The sequence below is a fragment of the Gadus morhua genome, chromosome 1, assembly GCF_902167405.1.
Source record: "Gadus morhua chromosome 1, gadMor3.0, whole genome shotgun sequence".
Lineage (NCBI taxonomy): Eukaryota > Metazoa > Chordata > Actinopteri > Gadiformes > Gadidae > Gadus > Gadus morhua.
In genome coordinates, this window is record NC_044048.1 from 20,831,009 (window position 1) to 20,855,783 (window position 24,775).

At 42.0% G+C, this 24,775-nt stretch overlaps 1 protein-coding gene and 1 long non-coding RNA gene across 2 annotated transcripts; both read right to left on the bottom strand.

Annotated features, from left to right (window-relative positions):
* Window positions 1-1,197: 1,197 nt before the first annotated feature.
* LOC115550741 (NACHT, LRR and PYD domains-containing protein 12-like) lies at window positions 1,198-23,295 on the bottom strand (the record flags this gene model as incomplete). The annotated part of the gene is made up of 9 exons (XM_030366029.1): window positions 23,141-23,295; window positions 16,642-18,436; window positions 15,492-15,665; window positions 8,330-8,500; window positions 7,559-7,732; window positions 6,381-6,554; window positions 5,203-5,376; window positions 4,024-4,197; window positions 1,198-1,366 (listed from the first exon to the last, which is right to left on the bottom strand). Coding segments are annotated over exons 1-9 (3,048 nt in total), but the record flags the coding sequence as incomplete, so codon positions are not given.
* A 224-nt stretch (window positions 23,296-23,519) lies between these two features.
* LOC115551714 (uncharacterized) lies at window positions 23,520-24,767 on the bottom strand. The gene is made up of 3 exons (XR_003978217.1): window positions 24,726-24,767; window positions 24,450-24,566; window positions 23,520-23,568 (listed from the first exon to the last, which is right to left on the bottom strand). It is a non-coding gene; the product is annotated as an uncharacterized LOC115551714 (long non-coding RNA).
* Window positions 24,768-24,775: the final 8 nt, after the last annotated feature.

A 24,775-nucleotide genomic window follows, 5' to 3' on the forward strand; every position in this document is an offset into this window, starting at 1 on the left:
ACATCTCTTTTCCACTTTACCTCCCAGTAACAGCGGCCAGTCAGAGCCTCTCTGCACAACACCTGATGATAGGAGTCAAATCTCTCTGGTCGATCAGGATATGATTGGGCCTCTTCAACAACCATCACCTTTCTGTTGTCCTCAGACAGAGAGAGTCGTCTGTGGGCTGTGTTTGGGTCCAGTCTGAGTTCACAGGCATCTGACGGAGAGCAAGACATGGTGAGCTGCTGAACCATTCTTCATCATCATCATCATCATCATCATCATCATCATCATCATCATCATCATCATCACTAGTACTGTTGTCTTGCATTCTTCTTCTTCCTGTCCTGTTTCACGTTCGTAAACTCATTAGAATAGAAAGACTAAATCATATCAGATGATAGCTACTATAGTGGACTAGTGTGCTATAGCTTTTGAAATAGTAGTGCATATTGTTTTGAAGATCATTTAGGTTAAGCTTAAATGTAACACCCAAGGGGGGGGGGGGGGTGCGTGGCATTCCCAGTTAAAACATTGAATCCTAGAAAAATGTATAAACTAAATATATTTACACGCAATAATTACAATACATAGATATACTATATATCAAAACGTTGATGGTGAGTTGATTGCTCCTCTTGAATATCTAAGCTATAGTCTGCATACTTTCCAAGATATTAGACTTTGAAAGGTTCCAATACACATCCATTGTAATTCACCTGTTTAAGGGTTGACAGACTGAACCAGCTGAGCTCACATACAGGCTAGCAATTAACTGTTGGTACCTATTGGTTCATACATACTGTACATACATGTACACACACCTACACAAATATAGTAGACATACTTAAACGCAGGGAAACATAGCTATACATGCGTATACACAAGTTTGAATGACCAGACGTCAACTCCTGCTGTGTGGATGGACTTTCCATCTCAATAGGTGATCTGTGTTATGATAAATAAAGGTAAACAGACACTTACACTTCTTTAGAGCTGGTTTCAGCCTACACACTCCACCATGCTCCACACTGGGGGGGGGGGAAGAAAGTGAGAGCAGCATGTTGAAACATTCACCTTAATCATCTGCTGTCTCATCACTTTCTACAAAACATGAGATACAGCTGCCGTTTCAAACCACTTCATCTAGCAGCGGCTTGAATCCTTGTAGGAGACTTTGTCCCTGAGGGGTGAGCTGTCCTCTCCATACCTGAGAGTGTCCAGTCTCCAGCGTGGATCCTCCACTCCAGCAGAGAGCAGCGCAGCTCCTGAGTCTCCTGGGTGATTGTAGCTCAGGTCCAGCTCTCTCAGATGGGAGGGGTTGGAACTCAGAGCTGAGGCCAGAGAAGCACAGCCTTCCTGTGTGACCAGGCAGCCAGACAAGCTACACACACACACACACACACACACACACACACACACACACACACACACACACACACACACACACACACACACACACACACACACACACAGGTTTAAATTCCCATGTTTTTCCAGCCTATCAACCATTTTGTGAACGTCCTACTCCAAACTCTAGTGGCGTTGTTTTGGTGACATAGAAATGCCTTTTATGAAGCACTTCCTGGTCCCGCTGAAGGCACACCTGTGCGGAGCTCCGTCTGGCCAGTGGTTGATGATGGCTGCGTCCAGGAGAAAGCTTCTCAGACATAATACGTTAGGTTTTCTAAACCACACCACATTTGGATTAGGACCATTTGCAACAGCGCCACCTGTGGAAGAAGGCCTTTCCCGGAAACGAGCGGGTATTCAACGGCAGCATAATACATCAGTATTGTAGGTACCCAACCCCTAGTCTCTATTCACTGTGTAGCGAGGTCCACTCAGAGGACAGGAATCTTGGCTTCTTTATATTTCACATCATTAAAGTATCACCTCTTAGGTTAGATTGTACTGACATCTAGATATAGATTTAATCAGGGAAACCACTTAGATGATTCAGACCTACTGTATGAAGCAGTGCTCACAACAACTCAGTCGCATCTATTAGAATTTAAATGTATTCATGTAAAATTTAAAATGCATTGTAAGTGACATACGACACCCCTACCCCTATATTGTGTTTCGTGCCTTTGCCTGTACCAGTGCTTTTTTCCTCTTCTGAGCAGCTTTGTGCCTCACTGCAGTCTTCCTGCTTCGCTATACATATTTTAATTCATTAATTCAGAACACGATTAGAAATGATTTATATTTGAAATATAACTAAATATTGTTTCTAGAGCAGCAATGTTTAGAACATCACATTAATTATACTATATGACTGCTACAATATCTCCCTGTAACAATTTCAAATGTCAATACAATTAATAATATTCCTGAAAATTAAGTACTGAGTGAAGTTTAGAAAGAAGAACAGACTTGTTCAAAAAAATTAGCGGTAACACCAACCAGCCCTGAAGGCAAAACGGGTCAGATACTAAAGGGCTGATTATGGTTCCACTTCGACGCAACGCGAGGACCACGCAGACGTTTCGACACAGTCGTGAACCTGTTTTGGTTCTGTGTCGGGTTTTAGTGAGCAGACCAATCACAGCCCTTGCTGCTGCCTCGCCTCAACTCAAGCTTAACATTTTTGGAAGGCGCATGTATGGCCCTTGCGGTATGCAAGGAGGGTCCGCAAGGATGTAAACCCGCTTGCGTTGCGTCAACGTGGAACCTTAATCAGCCTTTGATGTCCTGTACCGTGCAGGTCAATGGAGAAGCGCCATAGCTCATTAGGTTGTGTAAAATGGTTGGAAACAAATGAAGTGAAGAGTTAAACAGATAGCTTATGTGATACATTTTTAAACTATTAAGTTATGCAGTATACAAGGAACCACTCATCTATCTCTCACACACACAAACCTCACAACACACAAAATAGGCATGTAAAAGACCAAAGGTGGGGACAATAAACACCTGAATACGAACAAATTGTTTTAATAACTTATACGTTACACACACAGACATGCGTGCACTCCGTGTGCAGGGACACAGCCACAGAAAATGTATGTCTGTTACATGAGCTAAACCAAAACAACCCTCAAAATAGTCATGCATAAAATGATCTTACATGTACGTAGAACTTAAACTTGAAATAATCGTTGTAGGACTTAAAGAAAATCCACTGGAGAACTATGTACAGTCAACGCGAGCTCGACATATGCATCATGAATCAATTCCTCCTTGCCGCAGAGGTTTGAGTGACAGGTCTGATGGCCCTCCCTCGCACCTAATACTATTGGACAGGCAAGCATTGTTTTTAGCATTTAGCCTCTCAGGGAGTACACCCGAATAAGTAGCAAGCACCTAGCCTTTAGCCATGTAAATGGGGGTCCTCACAGACAAATGTCCGATATATAACAATCATATTTCCAATTGATTAATAATTTTGTGTAACAAGAAATACAGAACTGTTTAAGCTTGATATCGTGTTTCTAGGTTCAATACAGACTTTGTTTAGGCTCCGCAACATCCTCAATGGTTAGTTTTCATGGCTACCTTGGGCTCACGCTAACTAGCCACCTTTGGCTGGAGTGTCATCTAGAACGTGCCCACACTTGAGCCTCAACGTCAATAAGACCAACTGGAAATATATACGAAGCGGGTGGGGAAATGAAACTTAAACTGTGATTCTGAAAAAAGTATGAATGATATCGAAATTCTGTTTCCAGATGAGTGAAGATAAAAGTGTGTTGATTCGTTAAACGTTCAAACAAACGTCTAAAAATTGACCAGGTCAAACCATTTTTCTATCTTTCCAGAGACTCTCCAAAAGGTTACTATAGAGGCTTTCAGGGGGTCTTAGGTGTCCAACTAGGGGTCTCAGACCCTTTCAAGACCCTTCCAAGTACTTCACCCTGCTCTTATATTTTTCGTTCATGTTTATATAATTGAAAAGTTAAGCTTAACAGCAAGGTGCTTCATTTCCCATGATACAAAAGTCCTGAATGTGATCATCACAGTTACTGAGTTATAAGCTGAGTTATAAAACTGCCCTCTGCTATGGAACTTGTGGTTTGACCACTGCATAAAACTGACCTGAGAGTTTCCAGTGTACAGTGTGGACTCCCCAGTCCAGTAGAGAGCAGCTTCACTCCTGAATCCTGCAGATCATTGGTGCTCAGGTCCAGCTCTCTCAGACTAGAAGAGTTGGAGCTGAGAACTGAGGCCAAATCTTCACAGCATCTCTCTGACAGATGACAGTCATTCAGCCTTCACACAAAATAAACATAACATGTTAGGAACTGTGGTTAATGTTTTTTTTAAATATGTTATGAGACATGTTTTATCAGTTTAACTAAATGTCAGTACAGCAGTTCTACAGAAATATCATTTGCTTAGAGGTCCGATAACTAAATGGTTAAAAATATGTTATTAACCTTACTGTCTGACTACGTGAATATGAATAGAATAGGAATGTAATAAAACTTATACTATCATTAACAAACTGAATCTAAGGTACACCTATTACTGTCATGGCAACCCAAATAGAATGAGATTGAGGTCTTCTGTTTCATAAGATGAGTGGTAATGGCACTGTAATGCACGCAACGGCCAAGGTTTAGTTCAGTACTGGGAGTTAAAGCGCAGCTGTATTGCGCTCTATCGGGGAAACACGACCTACTGAAGTTCCCATGAAGACTCACTGCTATGATCCGAAAACTAAAACAGTGGATTGTACTTTGTGTGCAAAGTTTCAATGGAATGTCACCGCAGCACTAGCGCTATCCAAGAACATGTGAAGAAATGTACTTTTCTTGATGACGCCAGAAAATAAAAGAAATCCAGATTGGAGCCTATTATCCAATCAGCAGCGGGTTATTATTAGTAGATATTTGATTCAGGAGGAGGATGATAAAGAGTTGGCTGGTGAGGAAATAGATGATGAGTAAAATTGAAAAAGACAACCTATTCAATCAAAACATAAACAACTTATTAAATGTAGTAAATCTGTTCACATTAATGGACACAGAGGAATGGTACGTGACCAAGGACATTTTCACGTCTAAAAAAGGGGGTGTGATCAAATTTGTTAGGGTGCCACCAAATTAAAAAGTTAGTGACAGCAGTATTAATGAGTTGAGCCCTGAGATGACTCAAGAGAGAGCATATTTCACTAATTTATTTAGACCCGTTAACTTTCTGGAGGTAAATCTGTTCAATGTCCTCTGATGTGGAACATGTGGTGTAACTATTTGCCCATTGAGTAAAACTGACCTGAGAGTTTCCAGTGTACAGTGTGGACTCCCCAGTCCAGCAGAGAGCAGTTTCACTCCTGAGTCCTGCAGATCATTGGTGCTCAGGTCCAGCTCTCTCAGACTAGAAGAGTTGGAGCTGAGAACTGAGGCCAAATCTTCACAGCATCTCTCTGACAGAAGACAGTCATTCAGCCTTCACACAAAATAAACATAACATGTTAGGAACTGTGGTTAATGTTTTTTTTAAATTTGTTATGAGACATGTTTTATCAGTTTAACTAAATGTCAGTACAGCAGTTCTACAGAAATATCATTTGCTTAGAGGTCCGATAACTAAATGGTTAAAAATATGTTATTAACCTTACTGTCTGACTACGTGAATATGAATAGAATAGGAATGTAATAAAACTTATACTATCATTAACAAACTGAATCTAAGGTACACCTATTACTGTCATGGCAACCCAAATAGAATGAGATTGAGGTCTTCTGTTTCATAAGATGAGTGGTAATGGCACTGTAATGCACGCAACGGCGAAGGTTTAGTTCAGTACTGGGAGTTAAAGCGCAGCTGTATTGAGCTCTATCGGGAAACACGACCTACTGAAGTTCCCATGAAGACTCACTGCTATGATCCGAAAACTAAAACAGTGGATTGTACTTTGTGTGCAAAGTTTCAATGGAATGTCACCGCAGCACTAGCGCTATTCAAGAACATGTGAAGAAATGTACTTTTCTTGATGACGCCAGAAAATAAAAGAAATCCAGATTGGAGCCTATTATCCAATCAGCAGCGGGTTATTATTAGTAGATATTTGATTCAGGAGGAGGATGATAAAGAGTTGGCTGGTGAGGAAATAGATGATGAGTAAAATTGAAAAAGACAACCTATTCAATCAAAACATAAACAACTTATTAAATGTAGTAAATCTGTTCACATTAATGGACACAGAGGAATGGTACGTGACCAAGGACATTTTCACGTCTAAAAAAGGGGGTGCGATCACATTTGTTAGGGTGCCACCAAATTAAAAAGTTAGTGACAGCAGTATTAATGAGTTGAGCCCTGAGATGACTCAAGAGAGAGCATATTTCACTAATTTATTTAGACCTGTTAACTTTCTGGAGGTAAATCTGTTCAATGTCCTCTGATGTGGAACATGTGGTGTAACTATTTGCCCATTGAGTAAAACTGACCTGAGAGTTTCCAGTGTACAGTGTGGACTCCCCAGTCCAGCAGAGAGCAGTTTCACTCCTGAGTCCTGCAGATCATTAGTGCTCAGGTCCAGCTCTCTCAGACTAGAAGAGTTGGAGCTGAGAACTGAGGCCAAATCTTCACAGCATCTCTCTGACAGATGACAGTCATTCAGCCTTCACACAAAATAAACATAACATGTTAGGAACTGTGGTTAATGTTTTTTTTAAATTTGTTATGAGACATGTTTTATCAGTTTAACTAAATGTCAGTACAGCAGTTCTACAGAAATATCATTTGCTTAGAGGTCCGATAACTAAATGGTTAAAAATATGTTATTAACCTTACTGTCTGACTACGTGAATATGAATAGAATAGGAATGTAATAAAACTTATACTATCATTAACAAACTGAATCTAAGGTACACCTATTACTGTCATGGCAACCCAAATAGAATGAGATTGAGGTCTTCTGTTTCATAAGATGAGTGGTAATGGCACTGTAATGCACGCAACGGCGAAGGTTTAGTTCAGTACTGGGAGTTAAAGCGCAGCTGTATTGCGCTCTATCGGGAAACACGACCTACTGAAGTTCCCATGAAGACTCACTGCTATGATCCGAAAACTAAAACAGTGGATTGTACTTTGTGTGCAAAGTTTCAATGGAATGTCACCGCAGCACTAGCGCTATTCAAGAACATGTGAAGAAATGTACTTTTCTTGATGACGCCAGAAAATAAAAGAAATCCAGATTGGAGCCTATTATCCAATCAGCAGCGGGTTATTATTAGTAGATATTTGATTCAGGAGGAGGATGATAAAGAGTTGGTTGGTGAGGAAATAGATGATGAGTAAAATTGAAAAAGACAACCTATTCAATCAAAACATAAACAACTTATTAAATGTAGTAAATCTGTTCACATTAATGGACACAGAGGAATGGTACGTGACCAAGGACATTTTCACGTCTAAAAAAGGGGGTGCGATCACATTTGTTAGGGTGCCACCAAATTAAAAAGTTAGTGACAGCAGTATTAATGAGTTGAGCCCTGAGATGACTCAAGAGAGAGCATATTTCACTAATTTATTTAGACCTGTTAACTTTCTGGAGGTAAATCTGTTCAATGTCCTCTGATGTGGAACATGTGGTGTAACTATTTGCCCATTGAGTAAAACTGACCTGAGAGTTTCCAGTGTACAGTGTGGACTCCCCAGTCCAGCAGAGAGCAGTTTCACTCCTGAGTCCTGCAGATCATTGGTGCTCAGGTCCAGCTCTCTCACACTAGAAGAGTTGGAGCTGAGAACTGAGGCCAAATCTTCACAGCATCTCTCTGACAGATGACAGCCATTCAGCCTTCACACAAAATACACAGAACATGTTTACAAGGAACAAGGAACTATGGTTAATGTTTTTTTTTAAATTTGTTATGAGACATGTTTTCAGTTGAACTAAATGTCAGTAAAGCAGTTCTACAGAAATATGACTTGCTTAGAGGTCCGATAACTAAAAGGTTAAAAAGCTGTTATTACGTGAATATGAATAGAATAGAACCTTATACTATCATTAACAAACTGAATCTAAGGTACACCTTTTACTGTCATGGCAACCCAAATAGAATGAGATTGAGGTCTAGTGTTTCATAAGATGAGTGGTAATGGCACTGTAATGCACGCAACGGCCAAGGTTTAGTTCAGTACTGGGAGTTAAGGCGCAGCTGTATTGCAGCGCCGGTGTGATCGCTCTATCGGGAAACACGACCCACTGAAGTTCCCATGAAGACTCACTGCTTTGAACCGAAAACTAAAACAGTGGATTGTACTTTGTGCAAAGTTTCAATGAAATGTCACCGCAGCACTAGCGCTATTCAAGAGCATGTGAATGTGTTTTAGACGTGATGTCCTCTGATGTGGAACATGTGATGTAAGTGTTTGACCATTGAGTAAAACTGACCTGAGAGTTTTCAGTGTACAGTGTGGACTCCCAAGTGAAGCAGAGAGCAGCTCCACTCCTGAATTCTGAAGATCATTGTTACCCAGGTCCAGCTCTCTCAGACTAGAGTTAAAGCTGAGACTGGAGGCCAGAGCGTCACAGCATTCCTCTGACAGCTGACAGCCGTTCAGCCTTTACACAAATTAAACAGAACAAGTTAGTAATGTTGGAGTACTGTGACCCGTTTATTGGTGTTGTCGGTTCATGCTCACTGTGGCACACATTCCAATTTGTTTCATGTCCATTTCAGTTAATTCAGTCAGTTCGATACAGAGCAAACAAATATCACAGACACGCTGACACAGTACAAAGCTGTTTGCTCTCCTCAAATTACACACACCTGGCCGTGCCAGGTGATTACCTATATGCTTTCCCCTGAAGGTTACATTCTGCCATTCCGACATGCTGCCAGTGCGACATGCCCCCATTCCGACATGCCCCCATTCCTAACCCTAACCCTAACTCCGACAATGGAAACAGAAGTTGTCGGAGTGGTGTGACGTCTGAAAATAATGGAAGTGCTGCCACTCCGAAAATTAGACGTCAATTTCGGAGTGAGGGTATATCGGAATGGAAGGCGCATAGGCGTTGATTACGCCGGGGACGCGTCCCCACCAGATTTCGTCAAGATTCATTATGTACCCACCACTTTTATAAAAAAAAAGAAAAAAAAAGAAAAATCAGTTCACTTGCATGGGCTCTTCACAACTTCCGGCGGTGAATGCTAGGTATAAATTGACAGCTGTCAAGGAAAACAAAGGACTTTTTGCCTATAATGACGTCTTTGGTACCACTCCTCAAGTAGTCCGGTAACTTTTCAACCCCAGCGTCTTCGGTTGCTAAGCGACGTCTTTTGCAGACTATTTCTCTGCTGATCAACACTACGAATGCTGGTAACAAATAAATTGTAACAAGCCACACCATGTGAAGTCATTTTTTCTTTTTGGCACGTAGCCGTGTAATGAGCGGGATAATGTATAGAATGTCGCCGGTCGAAATTAAACCCCTTCAGTGGGAAGCAAGACACCCTCGCTGCGCGTCAGTGTCCTGTTCGCCCTGTCGGGGCTTATTTTCCCGATAATGAACGGCATTCAAAGACACACTGTGTGAAGTTATTTTTTCGATTTGGCAAGTAGACATTACTAATAATACCTATACTCTTCGGCTGGGACGATGAGGCATCAGACAATGGCGGACAGAGTACACAGCTTCCTTACTTGAGTAAAAGTACAGATACCCCTTGCTAAATTTTACTCAAGTACAAGTAAAAGTACTACAGTCAGATGTCTACTTAAGTAAAAGTACTGAAGTACTTGTTTTTAAAAGTACTTGAGTATCAAGAGTACAAGAGTATGTTTTCTAAATATTGCATTACTACTGCCACAGTGCTTACATTTATGTATAGAAACGTCCTACATGGAGTTATGAAAAATGTTAACACCTTGGAGAATGTCAAAGGAATTGAAAGTAAAATCAAGTAATTTTCATCTTTTTACCATGGCAATAGCACAATAATATACAGTATAACAGTATACTCAAGAACATAAAAACAATTGCTCAGCTTACATAAATATGCAATATCAGAAAAGAAAATTCAGCTAACAATTCTATGTATGTGTGAGTTTCTCCGTTTTTTTATCAATCAAATCAACAATCGTCTCTCATCTAATTCTGACCATGGAGTTGGCTTTGGCGGAAAGCGAAGGTGATTGCTGATAGGCTGAAGGCTGTCCTAATCAGTTTGAGAGGGAATCACGTTTGAGAGGGAAACAACAAATTGAGGGTTTCTGTGATTTTTCTTTTCTCCTTTTATTTTTCAGAAGGAGTAACGGGTACTCACGGTTATGGATAGAAATGTAACGGAGTAAAGAGTACAATATTTGCCTCTCAAATGTACTTGAGTAAAGTCATGAGTACTCCCAAAAAATGATACTCGAGTAAAGTACAGATCCCTCAAAATTGTACTTAAGTACTGTACTCAAGTAAATGTACTCCGTTACTGTCCGGCTCTGCAATCAAGTCATTTTAGCCTGAATACATCGGTAAGAAGCACCACAGCAGGTTGCTAGTACCATGGACAGTATCAGAACGATAACCTGTTGAACTAAATGGATGTGGTAGGCTACACCACGGGATGCATCTGCAGACCACTGCCACATAAATCAAGGTAAGACGCAATATTTATTGCTTAAGATTTGCTGGTGCTGTGGCGAGGTCTTTTGTGTTTTTTGCACTCAAGTGGTCGGCTGTTTTAACTTGCAATTGATAGTCGGTGGAGTCAGTCTCTTGTTGACACAAAGTGACTTTTGGTCATTCTTGAATTCTGGAATAATTGAGGGGGGGAGTTCATGAGTTTTGGTCAGAATGCCTGATGTAGGCTAGTTTTGATGGAATGCGTGTTGTGAATTGAGAACAGCCAGCTACTGATGTGATACAGCGTTCAGCTGTGCAACAAATATTTTTTTCTTTTTCAATCTTGACGACTTTTGTAGTGCTGTGTGGAGCCACACCTTTGGCCATTCTGAACTTAAACACGCAGTTAAATTCCTTTCCTAGCTGCTCTTGTTTATGTTGTTAGCTTAGCCATATCATGTCACGTTGTCAACATTGGATACATGGAGCAGAACATAGTGGGTCATATGTCCGATGCTTTTTGGAAACTTTTTCTTCATAAAACGTGCCAGACAGAATTTGTATACATTTTATTCCTTAGTAATTAGCTACATGGTTATGCAGTCTTTCAGAACCTTTCATTACCAGCACTAAAGAGAGAAAAAAGAGTGCATACTCATTGTACCCAGCACTTCTAAAAATGCACTTCTGAATGCGTCTCTATCCCCAGAACATTTCTAACCAAACTGACGCCCATGGGAAGGCAGTCCCCCCCCTGAGCCCAGGCTCCACCCAGTGGTCAAAAACAAAACTGCATGTCACCAAATAAATCAATAACAAAAGAGTAGCACAATGGCTCATATCTACGCCCTCCTCCGTCGCAAACAATAGGTATTTGGAGGAGAGTGTGCAGCCAAGACTGTTGGGTGTCAGAGTGCTGTTATGGAAGGGATAATGAACAGAACGCCGATCATTATCGGAATGACGGGGGGTTCATCCCGATAATGGGGTTGATAAATTACCGGACTTGCGGCGTGATAAAAAAGACAAAAAAAATGCACTTTCCTTGACAGGGGTCAAGTTCGGTGTGCATAAAAGTACAGAGGGACCAATTGCGACCTACTGCAGCTGCTGATACTATCTCTCTAAGTTAAAAAAAAGTAGCCGCATCCACCCTAAACCAATCGAATTAAGTGTATACATGTCGATTATAGCGGACTACACCACCTCTTCTTCTCCGCATGGAATTCTATTCCGATCAGAGAATTGTATTCTGATTGAGGCATATATATGATGATTTTTTATTCCTATTGAGCTGCTCTTCCACTTCTAATCGGATCAGAAGTGTCCATGTAAACGCGGCTATTATGGGAACATAAATACTTTGTTCCAATGTGTTCAGATATTTCAGTAATATTTATCTGTAATTTATTTGATTAATTCAACATTTTGGTTGTGATGATGTATGAAATAACCCATTTCATCAATGACGACTGCATTTCACAAGTGTGTTCGAGTGGCACTTATTTAAAATGCCCTGAGAATGTATAAATATTCTATGAAACTTAAAACTGGACCATTTATTCATTAGAGTTGGATTTAAACTCAATGCAGGACCACTTTTGGAGTGGATTGGACGAACATAGGAACAAAATTAATTGTTTGGAGTGCCACGGCAGAACGAATCAAGGAATGGGCGCAGCTAACTTCATATTAGCACAAAGGAAATACAATGCGCTTTACAAAGGAGAAAGGCGAGAATATAGCCTAGACCCGACCCTTTAAACACAAATTCTCGAAGGGGATCTATAAAAATGAACCTGCAGTTTTTGCCCATAGGAGGCAAATCTGTTAAACATAGACTATTGAACAATTTCCCGGACCTCAGAGATGATCAGAACCGTTTCAATTTCAGGTGAAATTGATTGAGCCACAGAATAACAAGTCTTATTTGTACATGCCATTGGCCTGCATGCAGTTGTTAGATTGCACATAACATGTTTGCAGATTCATTTTTTTTTTCTCGACTCTAGCATTCTCTCAGCATTCCCTTAATTAATGGCATCGGTGTGCAAAGACAGGCGGTGTTTCCGACGCTCCTTTTACAGTAGTACCACTTCACAATGAACGTTCAAATAACCCCCAGAGTTCAGTGTCCATCAGTCCCAACATTTAGAAACCGAATCGAAAAGGGGGTTGAATTGGGTCGGTGGGGATTTTGGGAGAGACTGGAGTGATGGGTCGGTTGCAAACGAGCCGGTTCAAAGAGCCGGCTCTTTTAAGTCAGCGATGGGAGTCGGTTTCCGGCCGCGATCCATTCTTTATTTTTTTTTATATATAAAGTTAGCAGAGGCAGAATGATATGAAAATCTCTGAGCTACGGGTGCTCTGTGCATGCTATGCGTTTGTGCAGTGACAGAATGTCACGTGCACGTATCCAATGAAGGATCATTTAAGCAAGGGGATGCGCGTTGCGCTCATTTGCAATGAAAACAATTAGTTACAGCAATTTATTAATATCAGAAAATCAAATTTTTACTTTGGATACTAATAAGATATATTGAATGATTTAATTGATATATATGCATACACATATGCATCATAAGTCAAAATGGGCTGCATTTTCCTTGATTATAAAAGGGATAAGTAACAATGGTAAAAGAGCCGTTTGGGAGCCGAAAGAGCCAGCTCTCGGATCATAAGAGCTGATCCTTATGATTCGGCTCCCTAAAAATAATCTAAATTCCCATTTCTTGGGCCAAAGATCCAGAACGAATGAGGGTCGGCGACTATCCCCAATGACGAATGTCAGTGTAGGACACCACAGCGCATGAAACTAAGAAATCATATTAATTAATTAAATTACAATAATAATTGTGATGCAGTATATATTAATGCCCTCATGTCGGAATGGCGAGATGTTTGAAAAAAAGTAAAGTACCACCACTTCGACCATGGAAACAGAAATTGTCAAAGTGGTGGGACGTTTGAAAGCAATGGAAGTGCCGCCTCTACGACAATTACACGTAAATGTTGGAGTGGGGGTATGTCTGAATGGAAGGCGGTCCCCGGTCCTGCTGCAAACAAATTGCCCGCTAACTGAATCCACCGTATCACTTTTACTGTCATGGCATCATAAATAGAATGAGATTGACGTCTTGGTTTGTACTGTTCATAAGTGTTTCGTAAGATAAGTTGTCATGGCGCTGAGATGAACGCAAACTGCCAAGGTTTGCTTCATCGCTGGGAGTTAAAGCACGCCTGTATTGCGGTACTGGTGTGACCGCTCGATTGCAGGGGTGCCCACACTTTTACAGCTTGCGAGCAACTTTCAAAATGACCAGGTCAAAATTATCTACCTACATAAAAAAATTCTAAACATATATTTATTAATTCACTGAGTACATGCTCTGATGACTTGCACTGAATGAAGTCAGCCAGGGTTGCATAGTCCGGACAGAAGCTGCTGGGAGCTAGTCTCATGCAGGCTTCCAAATAAACATCAGCGATGGTGGAACGTTTTTTGGGAAATGTCGGAAAGGCTGACTGGCATAAATAAGCAGAGTGAAATAATATAGTCAAGGATGTGGCACATTTCCTGATGTTTGGATACTTTTCCTTTGTGAGTAAGCTCCCATATTGTCCATGAGCCCTGGATTTAAGCTCAATATCATGTTGTACTATCAAAATCTCATCCTCCACTGCAGACGTGTTCAGGTGAAACAGTGCTGCAATTCTTCACGCGAGTAAATCGCCCCTCAACATATTCTCAATGGGTAGCACATAGGGATGGGCATGAGTAGTAAATTCCAAACTCGAGTGATCGAAGGAATTCCTCGAGGATCAATCGAGTACTCGTTAAATCAAATCTATTTTTAGAATGCAACACATCTGCAGCAGGAATAGGCCTGATGATGAACGGCAATATTACCAACCAAACATGTAATGCTTATTCTCCATCAAAACAGTCAGAGTTATCAGAGTATTCATTATTTATTTTTGCAAACGTTGAAAACACATTTTCCTTACAAAAATAAATATCCGTCTCACAATTTAAATCACGTCGAACCAAGGCCTGTAACAGTTTAAAAAAAACGAAACAAGTAGCCTAACCATTGCAAATAAATGCTTAAAGCTGCAAATAAAACGGCAGCAAATGGACTATGGAAATACTCAGCGTTGTGATCTTCTCTACACGCCCGGGATTACAGCTGCGTCTTGCGGCGGTGAAAATAGCCGACACACTTTCACTTTCACCGTTGCTGCGGGTCTGCTTTCCCGAACTCACCGTTGTGTTTCAGGAGCATATGTTGCCGCATAGTACTTTCTGGTAGCTCGAATTCGCTTGGTATTTTTTACATTTCACCTTATGATCTCCTATTTCTTTAAAGTATTTCAATTCTTCGCTGCGGTTTGCTTTAACCGCCATCTCTTAACTTTTTGAATTCTGGCGTGCCTGCACACGGCACGGAACGCGCCATGGAAATGGATGCATTTAATTTTCTTTGTGCCCACGTCATGCGTTAGTGGCGCCGACAGAAAATTGATACATTTGCTTCAGAAAACTTTGTTTCAGGCAAACTCGAGTTTGCCTGTCCACCAACCGAGTTCATTTGTAACGAGGAGTACTCGAGTAATCGATTCCTCACGTCCATCCCTAGTAGCACATACATTTTGCGATTGAAGTAAAGCAATGTCTTGAAACCGTTTGTCAGAGTCCGAAAGACAATTACCGTCAATCAAGTGGTAAATACTATAGGGATGATGTTTTATTTATTTATTTATTTATTTATTTATTTATTTATTTATTTTTATAAGTGTCACACGATCTACCCGCACTTCTTTTGCGATTGACGTATTGGGCAGCCCTGCTATATTAATAAGGATAACAGTGCCACCAGTAGAAAATATAGAAGACATATTTTACTTATTTATTTAGAACTGTTAACTTTCTGTGGATAAATTATGTGGAACTTGTGGTTTAAGTGTTTGACCATTGAGTAAATCTCACCTGAGAGTTTCCAGTGAACAGTTCGGACTCCCCAGTCCAGCAGAGAGCAGCATCACTCCTGAATCCTGCGGATCATTGTTACTCAGGTCTAGCTCTCTCAGACTAGAGGAGTTGGAGCTGAGAACTGAGGCCAGAGCTTCACAGCATCTCCATGACAGATGACAGCCATTCAACCTTCACACACAATAAATAAAAACTTGTTAGGAACCGATTTTAAAATGACTCATATCTTTAACTTTTAACATAATGAGGCTCTTGTGTTGAATTAGAGATATTTTATTAATTGAACTAATATATACTAGTCAATACATTAGATCATTATGTTTATTCAATATTGAGTAATATTGGAAGGTTAATTTGTAGTCTTTGAAAATTGTTTTGTATGTTAATATTACTTTTTATTGTAGTATTATGTATAATATTTAGGGGGAAGGTTGATCAGGCCAGGGATCCAACTGATAGGGCACGCCCATGATGACCCCCTTTATGACATCCTGAGGAGATTCAATCAATAGATGACCATCTGGCTAACCAATACTTAAGTTTTATTGGGGGGCACAGAAGGCTCTCAGCATCCTGACAGCACTATAAGAAGTCCTGGCTTTAGCCAATGCATCGGACTTCCCATGCAGTGGACTTCAGCTTGCGGACCTCTTCACGCAGGGTGATTTTCCCATTTGGGGACTTCTCCTTGTGGAGCTCTTGGAGAGGCGCAGGGGGAACTCCCATCTGAGCCTCAGATTAATGGATTGTTATATGTTTATTGTATTGTTTGATGTATGATTGTTTCTATGTTATTGTACCTTTATTACCCAAATATCTGACCATAATTGTAAGAAGTTCGGAAGACTCTTTATTCTACACGGTTTACGCAGAAAAGGATTGACGCGGTCCGGTATTCCCACCAAAATAGCTATATATTTGAAGACAGCTGTATTTAACCATTAATAAACAATTATTTATAATACTTTAAAGTATTTCATCATTAAAAATAGCGTCTCTTTGACCTGGTTACACAATATAATGTGTATAGTTCTCTATGTTAAAAGATGTTTTGTATGTTTTTAATTTAACGTTTATATTCTACTATCAGTTATATTGTGTCATTGTGTATTGTAAATTTGTAATACATTATTATTAGTGAACTTACAGATATGTTTTGGAGGCTTTGAACACTGGCAGCAACCTCCGAAGACCTTCCTCTGAAGCAGAGTATTTCTTCAGGTCAAACACGTCTAGCTCCTCTTCTGATGACATTAACATAAAGACCAGAGCAGACCACTGACCAGGGGTGAGAGATTCTGTTGAGATGCTTCCTGATGTAAGGTACTGTTGGATCTCCTCCACCAGAGAATGGTCGTTCAGCTCATTCAGGCAGTGGAGCAGATTGATGCTTCTCTCTGGAGGGAGATCTCCATTTAACTTCTCCTTGATGTAAGATACTGTTTCCTTAATGGTCTGGGAGCTACCTATTGTCTGTCCCAGCAGACCTCCTAAGAGATTCTGACTGGTCTCCAGAGAGAGGCCCAGGAGGAAGCGCAGAAACAAGTCCAGGTGTCCGTTCTCCCTCTTTAAGGCCTCGTCCACACAAAACTGGAGAAGTTCGAGGAGTTTATTTTCCCCGGAGGTTGGTTGTTCTTCTGAGAGCAGATCGACCTCAGCGTCGATGAATGACAGAAAGACATCAAGGGCAGCCAGAAACTCCTGGAGGCTCAGATGGACAAAGCAGAACACCTTGTCCTGGTACAGCCCACACTCCTCTTTAAAGATCTGGTTGAACACTCCTGAGTACACTGAGGCTGCTCTGATATCGATGTCACACTCTGTCAGGTCTGCCTCGTAGAAGATCAGGTTGCCTTTATCCAGCTGCTTAAAAGCCAGTTTTCCCAGAGAAACAATGATCTCCCTGCTCTCTGAACTCCAGTCTGGATCTGTTTCAGCTCTCCCATGATACTTCCTCTCCCCCTGTATGGACTGTACCCTCAGGAAGTGGATGTACATCTGAGTCACAGTGTTGGGCATATTTTCTCCCATCGTGGATGTTTTGAAAAAGTCCTCCAGAACTGAAGCAGTAATCCAACAGAAGACTGGGATGTGACACATGATGTGGAGGCTCCGTGATTCCTTGACGTGGGAGATGATTATGCTGGAAAGATTCTTGTCTTTGAATCTTTTCTTAAAGTACTCCTCCTTCTGTGAGTCGTTGAAGCCTCTCACCTCTGTCACCATGTCAACACACTCAGCAGGGATCTGATTGGCTGCCGCAGGGCGTGTGGTTATCCAGATGCGAGCGGAGGGAAGCAGGTTGCCCCTGATGAGGTTTGTCAGCAGCACGTCTATCGAGGTGGACTTTGTGACATCAGTCCAGATCTGGTTGTTCTCAAAGTCCAGAGGAAGTCTACACTCATCTAGACCATCCAAGATGAAGACAACTTGATACAGGTCGTATCTGCAGATTCCTGATTCTTTGGTTTCAATAAAGAAGTGATGAAGAAGTTCCACCAAGCTAAACTCTTTCCCTTTCAGTAAATTCAGCTCTCTGAAAGTCAAGAGAAATGTGAAGTCTATGTTGTGGTTTGTTTTGCCTTCAGCCCAGTCCAGACTGAACTTGTGTGTTAAGACGGTTTTACCCATGCCGGCCGGTCCAGTTGTCATTATTGTCCTGATTGGTTTATCTGGTTTTTCTTGTCCAGGTAAGGGTTTAAAGAGTTCCTCACATTTTATTGGTGTTTCCTCCTTGACTGGTTTCCTGGAAGCTGTTTCAATCAGTCTGACCTCATGTTCTCGGTTGACCTCTCCACTGCCTCTCTCTGTGATGAAGATCTCTGTGTATAAGTCATTCAGAGGTGTTGGCTGTCCTGGTTTAGTGATTCCCTCAAACACACACCTGAACTTCTTCTTCAAATGAGACTTGATTTTATGTTGGAACTCAACAGCAGCAGATCCTAAATGAGAAAACAACAGAAGACATCAGTTAGTGGATGGTGACATCAGAGGGAACAAGTCAATATTTCCTTTCAATTATCAACGTCATGATATTTAGTGGCTTCATAACTTACAATTACAATTCATTAAACAATCAATTCAAAAACAGCAAGAGCTGCAACACCAACAGCATGATCAGAACAAGGAATAAGGTGGGAGACCCAGGTAGGATGGGGTAAGAACAGCAGGGAGGAGACCCAGGTAGGAGGGGTTAAGAACAGCAGGGAGGAGACCCAGGTAGGAGGGGTTAAGAACAGAAGTGAGGAGACCCAGGTTGGAGGGGTTAAGAACAGCAGTGACAAGACCCAGGTTGGAGGGGTTAAGAACAGCAGTGGGGGTAAGAACAGCAGTGAGGAGACCAAGGTAGGAGGGGGTAAGAACAGCAGTGAGGAGACCCATGTAGGAGGGATAGTACCACAATGGGGTTGGGGGGGGCATTACAGTGACCAGGTCAGTGGGAACCAGTGATGTGCAGTCAGGTGAGGCAGTGCCTCACCTGTCATCATGAAAAGTAAAAACGAATGATGATAAAATTAAATAATTAAAAAATATTATATATTGGTATTTGTCTACTGATCTGTGGTCTAAATGTAATTAATGTACGATTCCAATAATTTAAATCATTTTTATTATCAAAATCGCTGAGAGATACGCGAGCTGAGGCCGACTGAGGCAGCGAGCAGTACTGCCTCCCCGAGAATTGAGAAATCCCTCAGAGTGCATGCGCTCAACCCAGTTTGCTATTTCACCGTTGTCACCAATACCGAGAATTGAGAAATCCCTCAGAGAACATGCGCTCAACCCAGTTTGCTATTTCACCGTTGTCACCAATGTAATGTTTGTAGACACTTCTATTGTATGATCGCACTTTACTTAAACTAGTTAATGTATTTGATGTATGTGTATAACATACTTAGTCTTGCAGCAAGACTAAATATGCTGATCTGACATAAAACCGCGCTGAAAAAGCATGAAATTAGGCAGCCTACTGGCTGCCTCATTTCATTCCTCTGCCTCACTGAAGGGGGCGTTGAAGGGAGCCCTTACAGGATGCTTCCGTTAACTTCTTTTATGCAGTCAAGTGCACTAAATCAGTTTGTTTATTTAAAAAAAAAACATTTCTAACTGCAAACATGGAAGATAATGATTCAATAGCCAAGCTCAGAAATTTCGCAAAACTGGACTTTCAATCAAAAAAAGAGGTAATAAATGATGGAAGATCAATTCCGGAGCTTAACGGGTTGCTCCAAACAACGGGACAGAAATTAACACGGTCTTTCAAACAGAGTGGTACCGCCGAAAAGACCGGCTGTGTGGCTCTGTGGCTCTGTGGCTCTGTGCTACAAGAAATTGCCTTTTCTGCTGTCCCCGTCTTTTGTCCTCAACACCTCAACAAAATGTCTGGACTAGCACAGTATTCGGTGACTTGAAAAACCTACCAAGAAGCCTGATCAAACATGAAAGATCAACAACTCACATTCAAAACCAAATTTCTTTGAAAACCTTTGGATCATCAAGAATAGATTTGGCTTTGAACGAACAGCGGAGACTCAACACTAGCGTCCACATTGCTAAGGTAAAGGAAGTCCGAGAGAATTTTAAAATACCTCATAAACGCAACCTGTTTCCTTGCCAAACAGGAATTGGCATTTCGTGGTAATGATGAGAGTGCAAGCTCTTCTAACCGTGGCAACTATGTAGAACTACTGCATGCTTTTGCCGAGAAAGATGATAAGTTAGCTAGACATTTGGAGACATCCACTGTGTTTTCTGGCGTGTCAAACAGAATTCAGAACGATTTAATAGAAGCAATCGGTGATGTGATAAGAAATTATACCCTAACGGAGATTAATGCAGCCCCATTCGTTGCTGTAGAAGTAGATGAAACAACGGTTGTCACAAACAAAGCCCAGATCTCTGTCATTCTACGTTATGTGGCTAAAAGTGAGTTGGCTTGTGAAGTGAGGGAAGCTTTTTTGGGCTTTGATGATGTCAGCGATGACAGACGAGCCCCGGCTATAGCTGAGAATGTCCTGTGAGTGTTTGCGAAATACAACTGTGTCAAAAAGCTAGTAGCTCAAACCTATGACAGAGCGGCTGTGATGTCTTCAGAGCTTAACGGGGTGCAGGCGAAGATTAAAGAAAGGGTGCCTGAGGCCATATTTACCCACTGTTACGCACACAAGTTGAACCGGGTGCTCTTGCATGCGGCAAAGTGCTTGCCTGAGTGTAGAGTTTTTTTTAAAACCGCTGAGGGACTAGCGGCATTTTTCAGTAAATCCACAAAGCGATCCCACTTATTGGATGAAGTTGTGAAGCGACGTCTACCGAGAGCAGTCGCTACAAGATGGAGCTCAAATTCGAGACTGTTGCAGCCTGCACCAATCTGATCTGCGGGATTTATTCCGTATTATGGGCGAAAATACAGATAATTGGGATAATGACACCCTAATGATGGCAGTTGGATATGAGCGGTGGCTGTCAAAAGCATCAACATGCTTTATCATTATGGCATATGAGGACATCTTCAGTGAAACCGACGCACTCTTCAGAGTGCTCCAAAACAAAATCATGGACATGGGATTTTGTTGTGCACGAATCCGCGATACAATTGGAGTGGTCCAACGCCAGAGACAGGAGTTTGACAGTTTCTATGAGCCATTTGAGCAGAAATGCGCCACACTCCAACTGACAGATGGCGGAAGAAGAGTGTCAGTCAGAGACGAGAGGAAACAAATGTTTCATAACATTCTGGACAATATCCGAAGATAGATTTAATCATTTTGGTGAGCTAGCTTTCCTTGGTTTGGTCAATTGTACAAAATTCAATGACATGTCACAACATTTTGATGACACCAAACTGCAGAGCCTGTTCAAATATGCCTAGTTCTTTGACTTTGTGAGACTAAAGGCTGATCTCATCGGACTGTACAGCTCACAAACAGTGAGGAATGAATGTAAATCCCCCGGACAACTTCTCAGCTTTTTAGCCCAGAAGGATCTGATGCAGACTGTTCCTGAGGCGGCAAAGTTGCTACAACTGGTGCTGACTATACCGGCTACAACAGCGTCCGTGGAAAGGTCGTTCTCTGCTCTGAAAAGACTGAAAACATACAGTCGGAATCGGACTGACCAAGGACGACTTTCATCCCTGGCAACCATCTCAATTGAGACGGAGAGAAAGTAATGGTGCGTTTCCACTGCAGGGTGCGGTACGGTTCGGTTCGCAAAGATGCGGTACGGATTGCGTTTCCACCGCCAAAAGTGGGCGTGACCCGGACTGAGCCGTACTCGTTTTGCCCTCGTCTTCAGAACTCCTCCGTTGGGGTACAGAGACGCCTGAAAGGGTGCCGGAGAATTCGAGCTACACACCCCCTCCGTTGATTGGTCGACAGAATCGTCACTTCCGGGCGACGTGGGGATAAAAACAAACAAACAGTAGCCTCGAGGTATTATTCTTTACAATGACCATGTCGCGTAAAACGCTTGCTTGGGCGAACAAGGAGGTGGAGACGTTCCACTGCATTCTTGGGGAGGAAGACGTGCAGAGGGAGCTTGATGGAGCATTGAGGAACGAGAAGGTCTTCCAGCTGGTTTCTGGTCGAACACTGTGTCGTGCTGCTATGATGTCACGATGTTTACGTAGCTGCTGCGGCGATCGACATCCGACCTACCATAAAGGGTACTGCGGTGGAAACGCGACCTCAGAACTGAGCTGGGCTATACCGCCCCCTCCCTACCGGACTGAGGCGAACCGAACCGTACCGCACCCTGCAGTGGAAACGCGGCATAAAAGAAGATAAGGAGGCCTTCTACAACAAAGTCACAGAGCTCTTTGTCAAGAAGTATAGGAGAATGGACTTCATTTTCAAGTAAAGGTAAGACCATTCACACTGCAGTACATTCTTTTATTTGTATTGAATGAGTATGTAATGAATTAAATACTAATACTAATTGTGGAATTGCTATTAATAGCAAATGCGATCAAAGCTATCGCACTGTACAGCCCTGTTAACATAATCTTCTGTTCCGACTATAAACATTGTGACTCTGCACAAACCCTCCATACATAGAACCGTGGCGCCCTCTACTGTAATAGGCCGGTACTATATTACAATTGGGATCATATATTTGTAAATCTGACTCTGAAAAAATCAGTGCCTCACCAGCCACGGACCTCACTGCACGTCTCTGGTGGGAACACATGTATTTTAAGGAGAGATTTTAATGTTGTTAGGGCGTCAGACTGTGGGGGCAGGGAGCTCCAACGCCTGGGAGCAGTGCAGCTGAGAGCCCTAGCACCCGCGGTACTGAGAGCCCTAGCACCCACGGTGCTGAGAGCCCTAGCACCCATGGGGCTGAGAGCCATGGGTGTTGGATGAGATGGATGAGAATGGGGGTGATGTGGTCAGATGTTTTGGTGCTGGTAATGATGATTTCTAACATTCTTGACCCTGATACCCCCATAATAACCCTACATATCTGGATTAAACCATTTGATCTGATAGACTCACAATAACCCTACATATGTGGTTCAAAACATTTAACCTGATACCCCCACAATAATCCCACATAATTGGATTTCTTCCCTGTTTTCAGGATAAGAGTCTCTTCTCCCCTTCAAAATAATTATCTCCTCTGTCTTCAAAATCAGAGTCTCTTACCGCCCCACAGTGTGTCGGCAAGTTCCTCCTGGTTCGTCTCCATCAGGCAGAGCGTTGTGATGTCTACCCGTCCCTCTATGGCAGGCCTCCTCTGCTCCTCCTTCTTACCATCCACCTCCTCCTCTTCCTCCCGCTGGCTGCGCACACACACACACACACACACACACACACACACACACACACACACACACACACACACACACACACACACACACACACACACACACACACACACACACACACACAATCTATGGAATATCCCCTTATTTGTAAACATCAGTATTGGGAGTCTGATAACAACTAACCAAACTGGTCTGCTTTCAGCATCTGTTTTAAACTCCTACCTCTCCTCTTTATTATTTATTTTTTCACTCTCCATGGAGACACAGCTTGGTCCAGGGGAGTCTGCTCTCTCCTGCTGGACTCTTCTAGAAAAACAAGAATCAGAATGTATGGATGTTTGATAAAGCTGTAACTGTATAATATCTAGGGCTGTCAGGTTCTGGTTGGTTGGTTGATTGGTTAATCGATATGCACTTGTTGGACCAAATTCTCATTGGTCAGACAGTTTGTGGGTGTTGGAAATAACATTAATAATCAATAAAAAATAGTTTCTCTTTTAATAATCATATGGTTTAATAGACTATAAGACTTATAAGACAAGAGGTTCAAACCCCCGGGTTTCTCCACGTTGAACTGGCCCATAAGGAAGACCGCTAGTTCTAACTTACTGAACCTTTACTCCACTCCAAACTATTTGATTCCAAAAAGGTAATCGGTCCGGCAGCATTTGGTTAAAAAGGACCACAGAAAAGCATGCAAAGTGTAGAGTAAGTGAAAGTATGTCAGCGTATCAGTTAAAATCGTAAGGCATGAGTATGATTTTCTTCACGTTTCTGTGATTCTCCGTCTACCATCGTGTTTAACGCTCGATAGGCTTTGAGTGTGAACACATCAGAATTGGCTTCTTGGCACGAATCGCAACTCCCTCCAGTGGGCCCCGTTATATTACACACAGATAAAAACTCAAATCAATTCTTCGGTTGTGTCGTCTATAAACGACGCTGCCCGTCGCTCCGTGGCTCGTCAGCTGCCTGCCTCATATTGAAGCTCTGCCCTAACCGAGTCGACTCGGACCGAGAGGGGGTCTGAAACCCACTGACTTTCTCCAAACAGCCCTTACATGATATTAAGGCTAACAGGTAGAGTAGGACGCACTGCGACTGATTCAGTTGATCTAGAGATAACCTGCACATTGTTTTATTATCATTTTTCACCATCCCTAATGATCATTTTAATCAATCCTTACCTTTTCTCAATAGACTGATTTCCATCTTTAAACATAGCAGGTGGATCCATAGAACAATCACTCTTCATGGAGACACAGCTGGGTCCAGGGGAGTCTGCTCTCTCCTTCTGGACTCTTCTAGAAAAACAAGATCCAGAATTTTCCTCTCCTTCTCCCCATGTCAACCGCTTCACTAAAACAGCCCTTTTCCACCTAAAGATAATCTCACATCCCGATCTTTCATCGCTGAAGGTACCCTCATCGATGTGTCTGACCGGTCACTCCCTGAATCCTCACCTCTTCTCAATAGACTGATTTCCATCTTTAAAGTTATGAGGTTGTTCCAT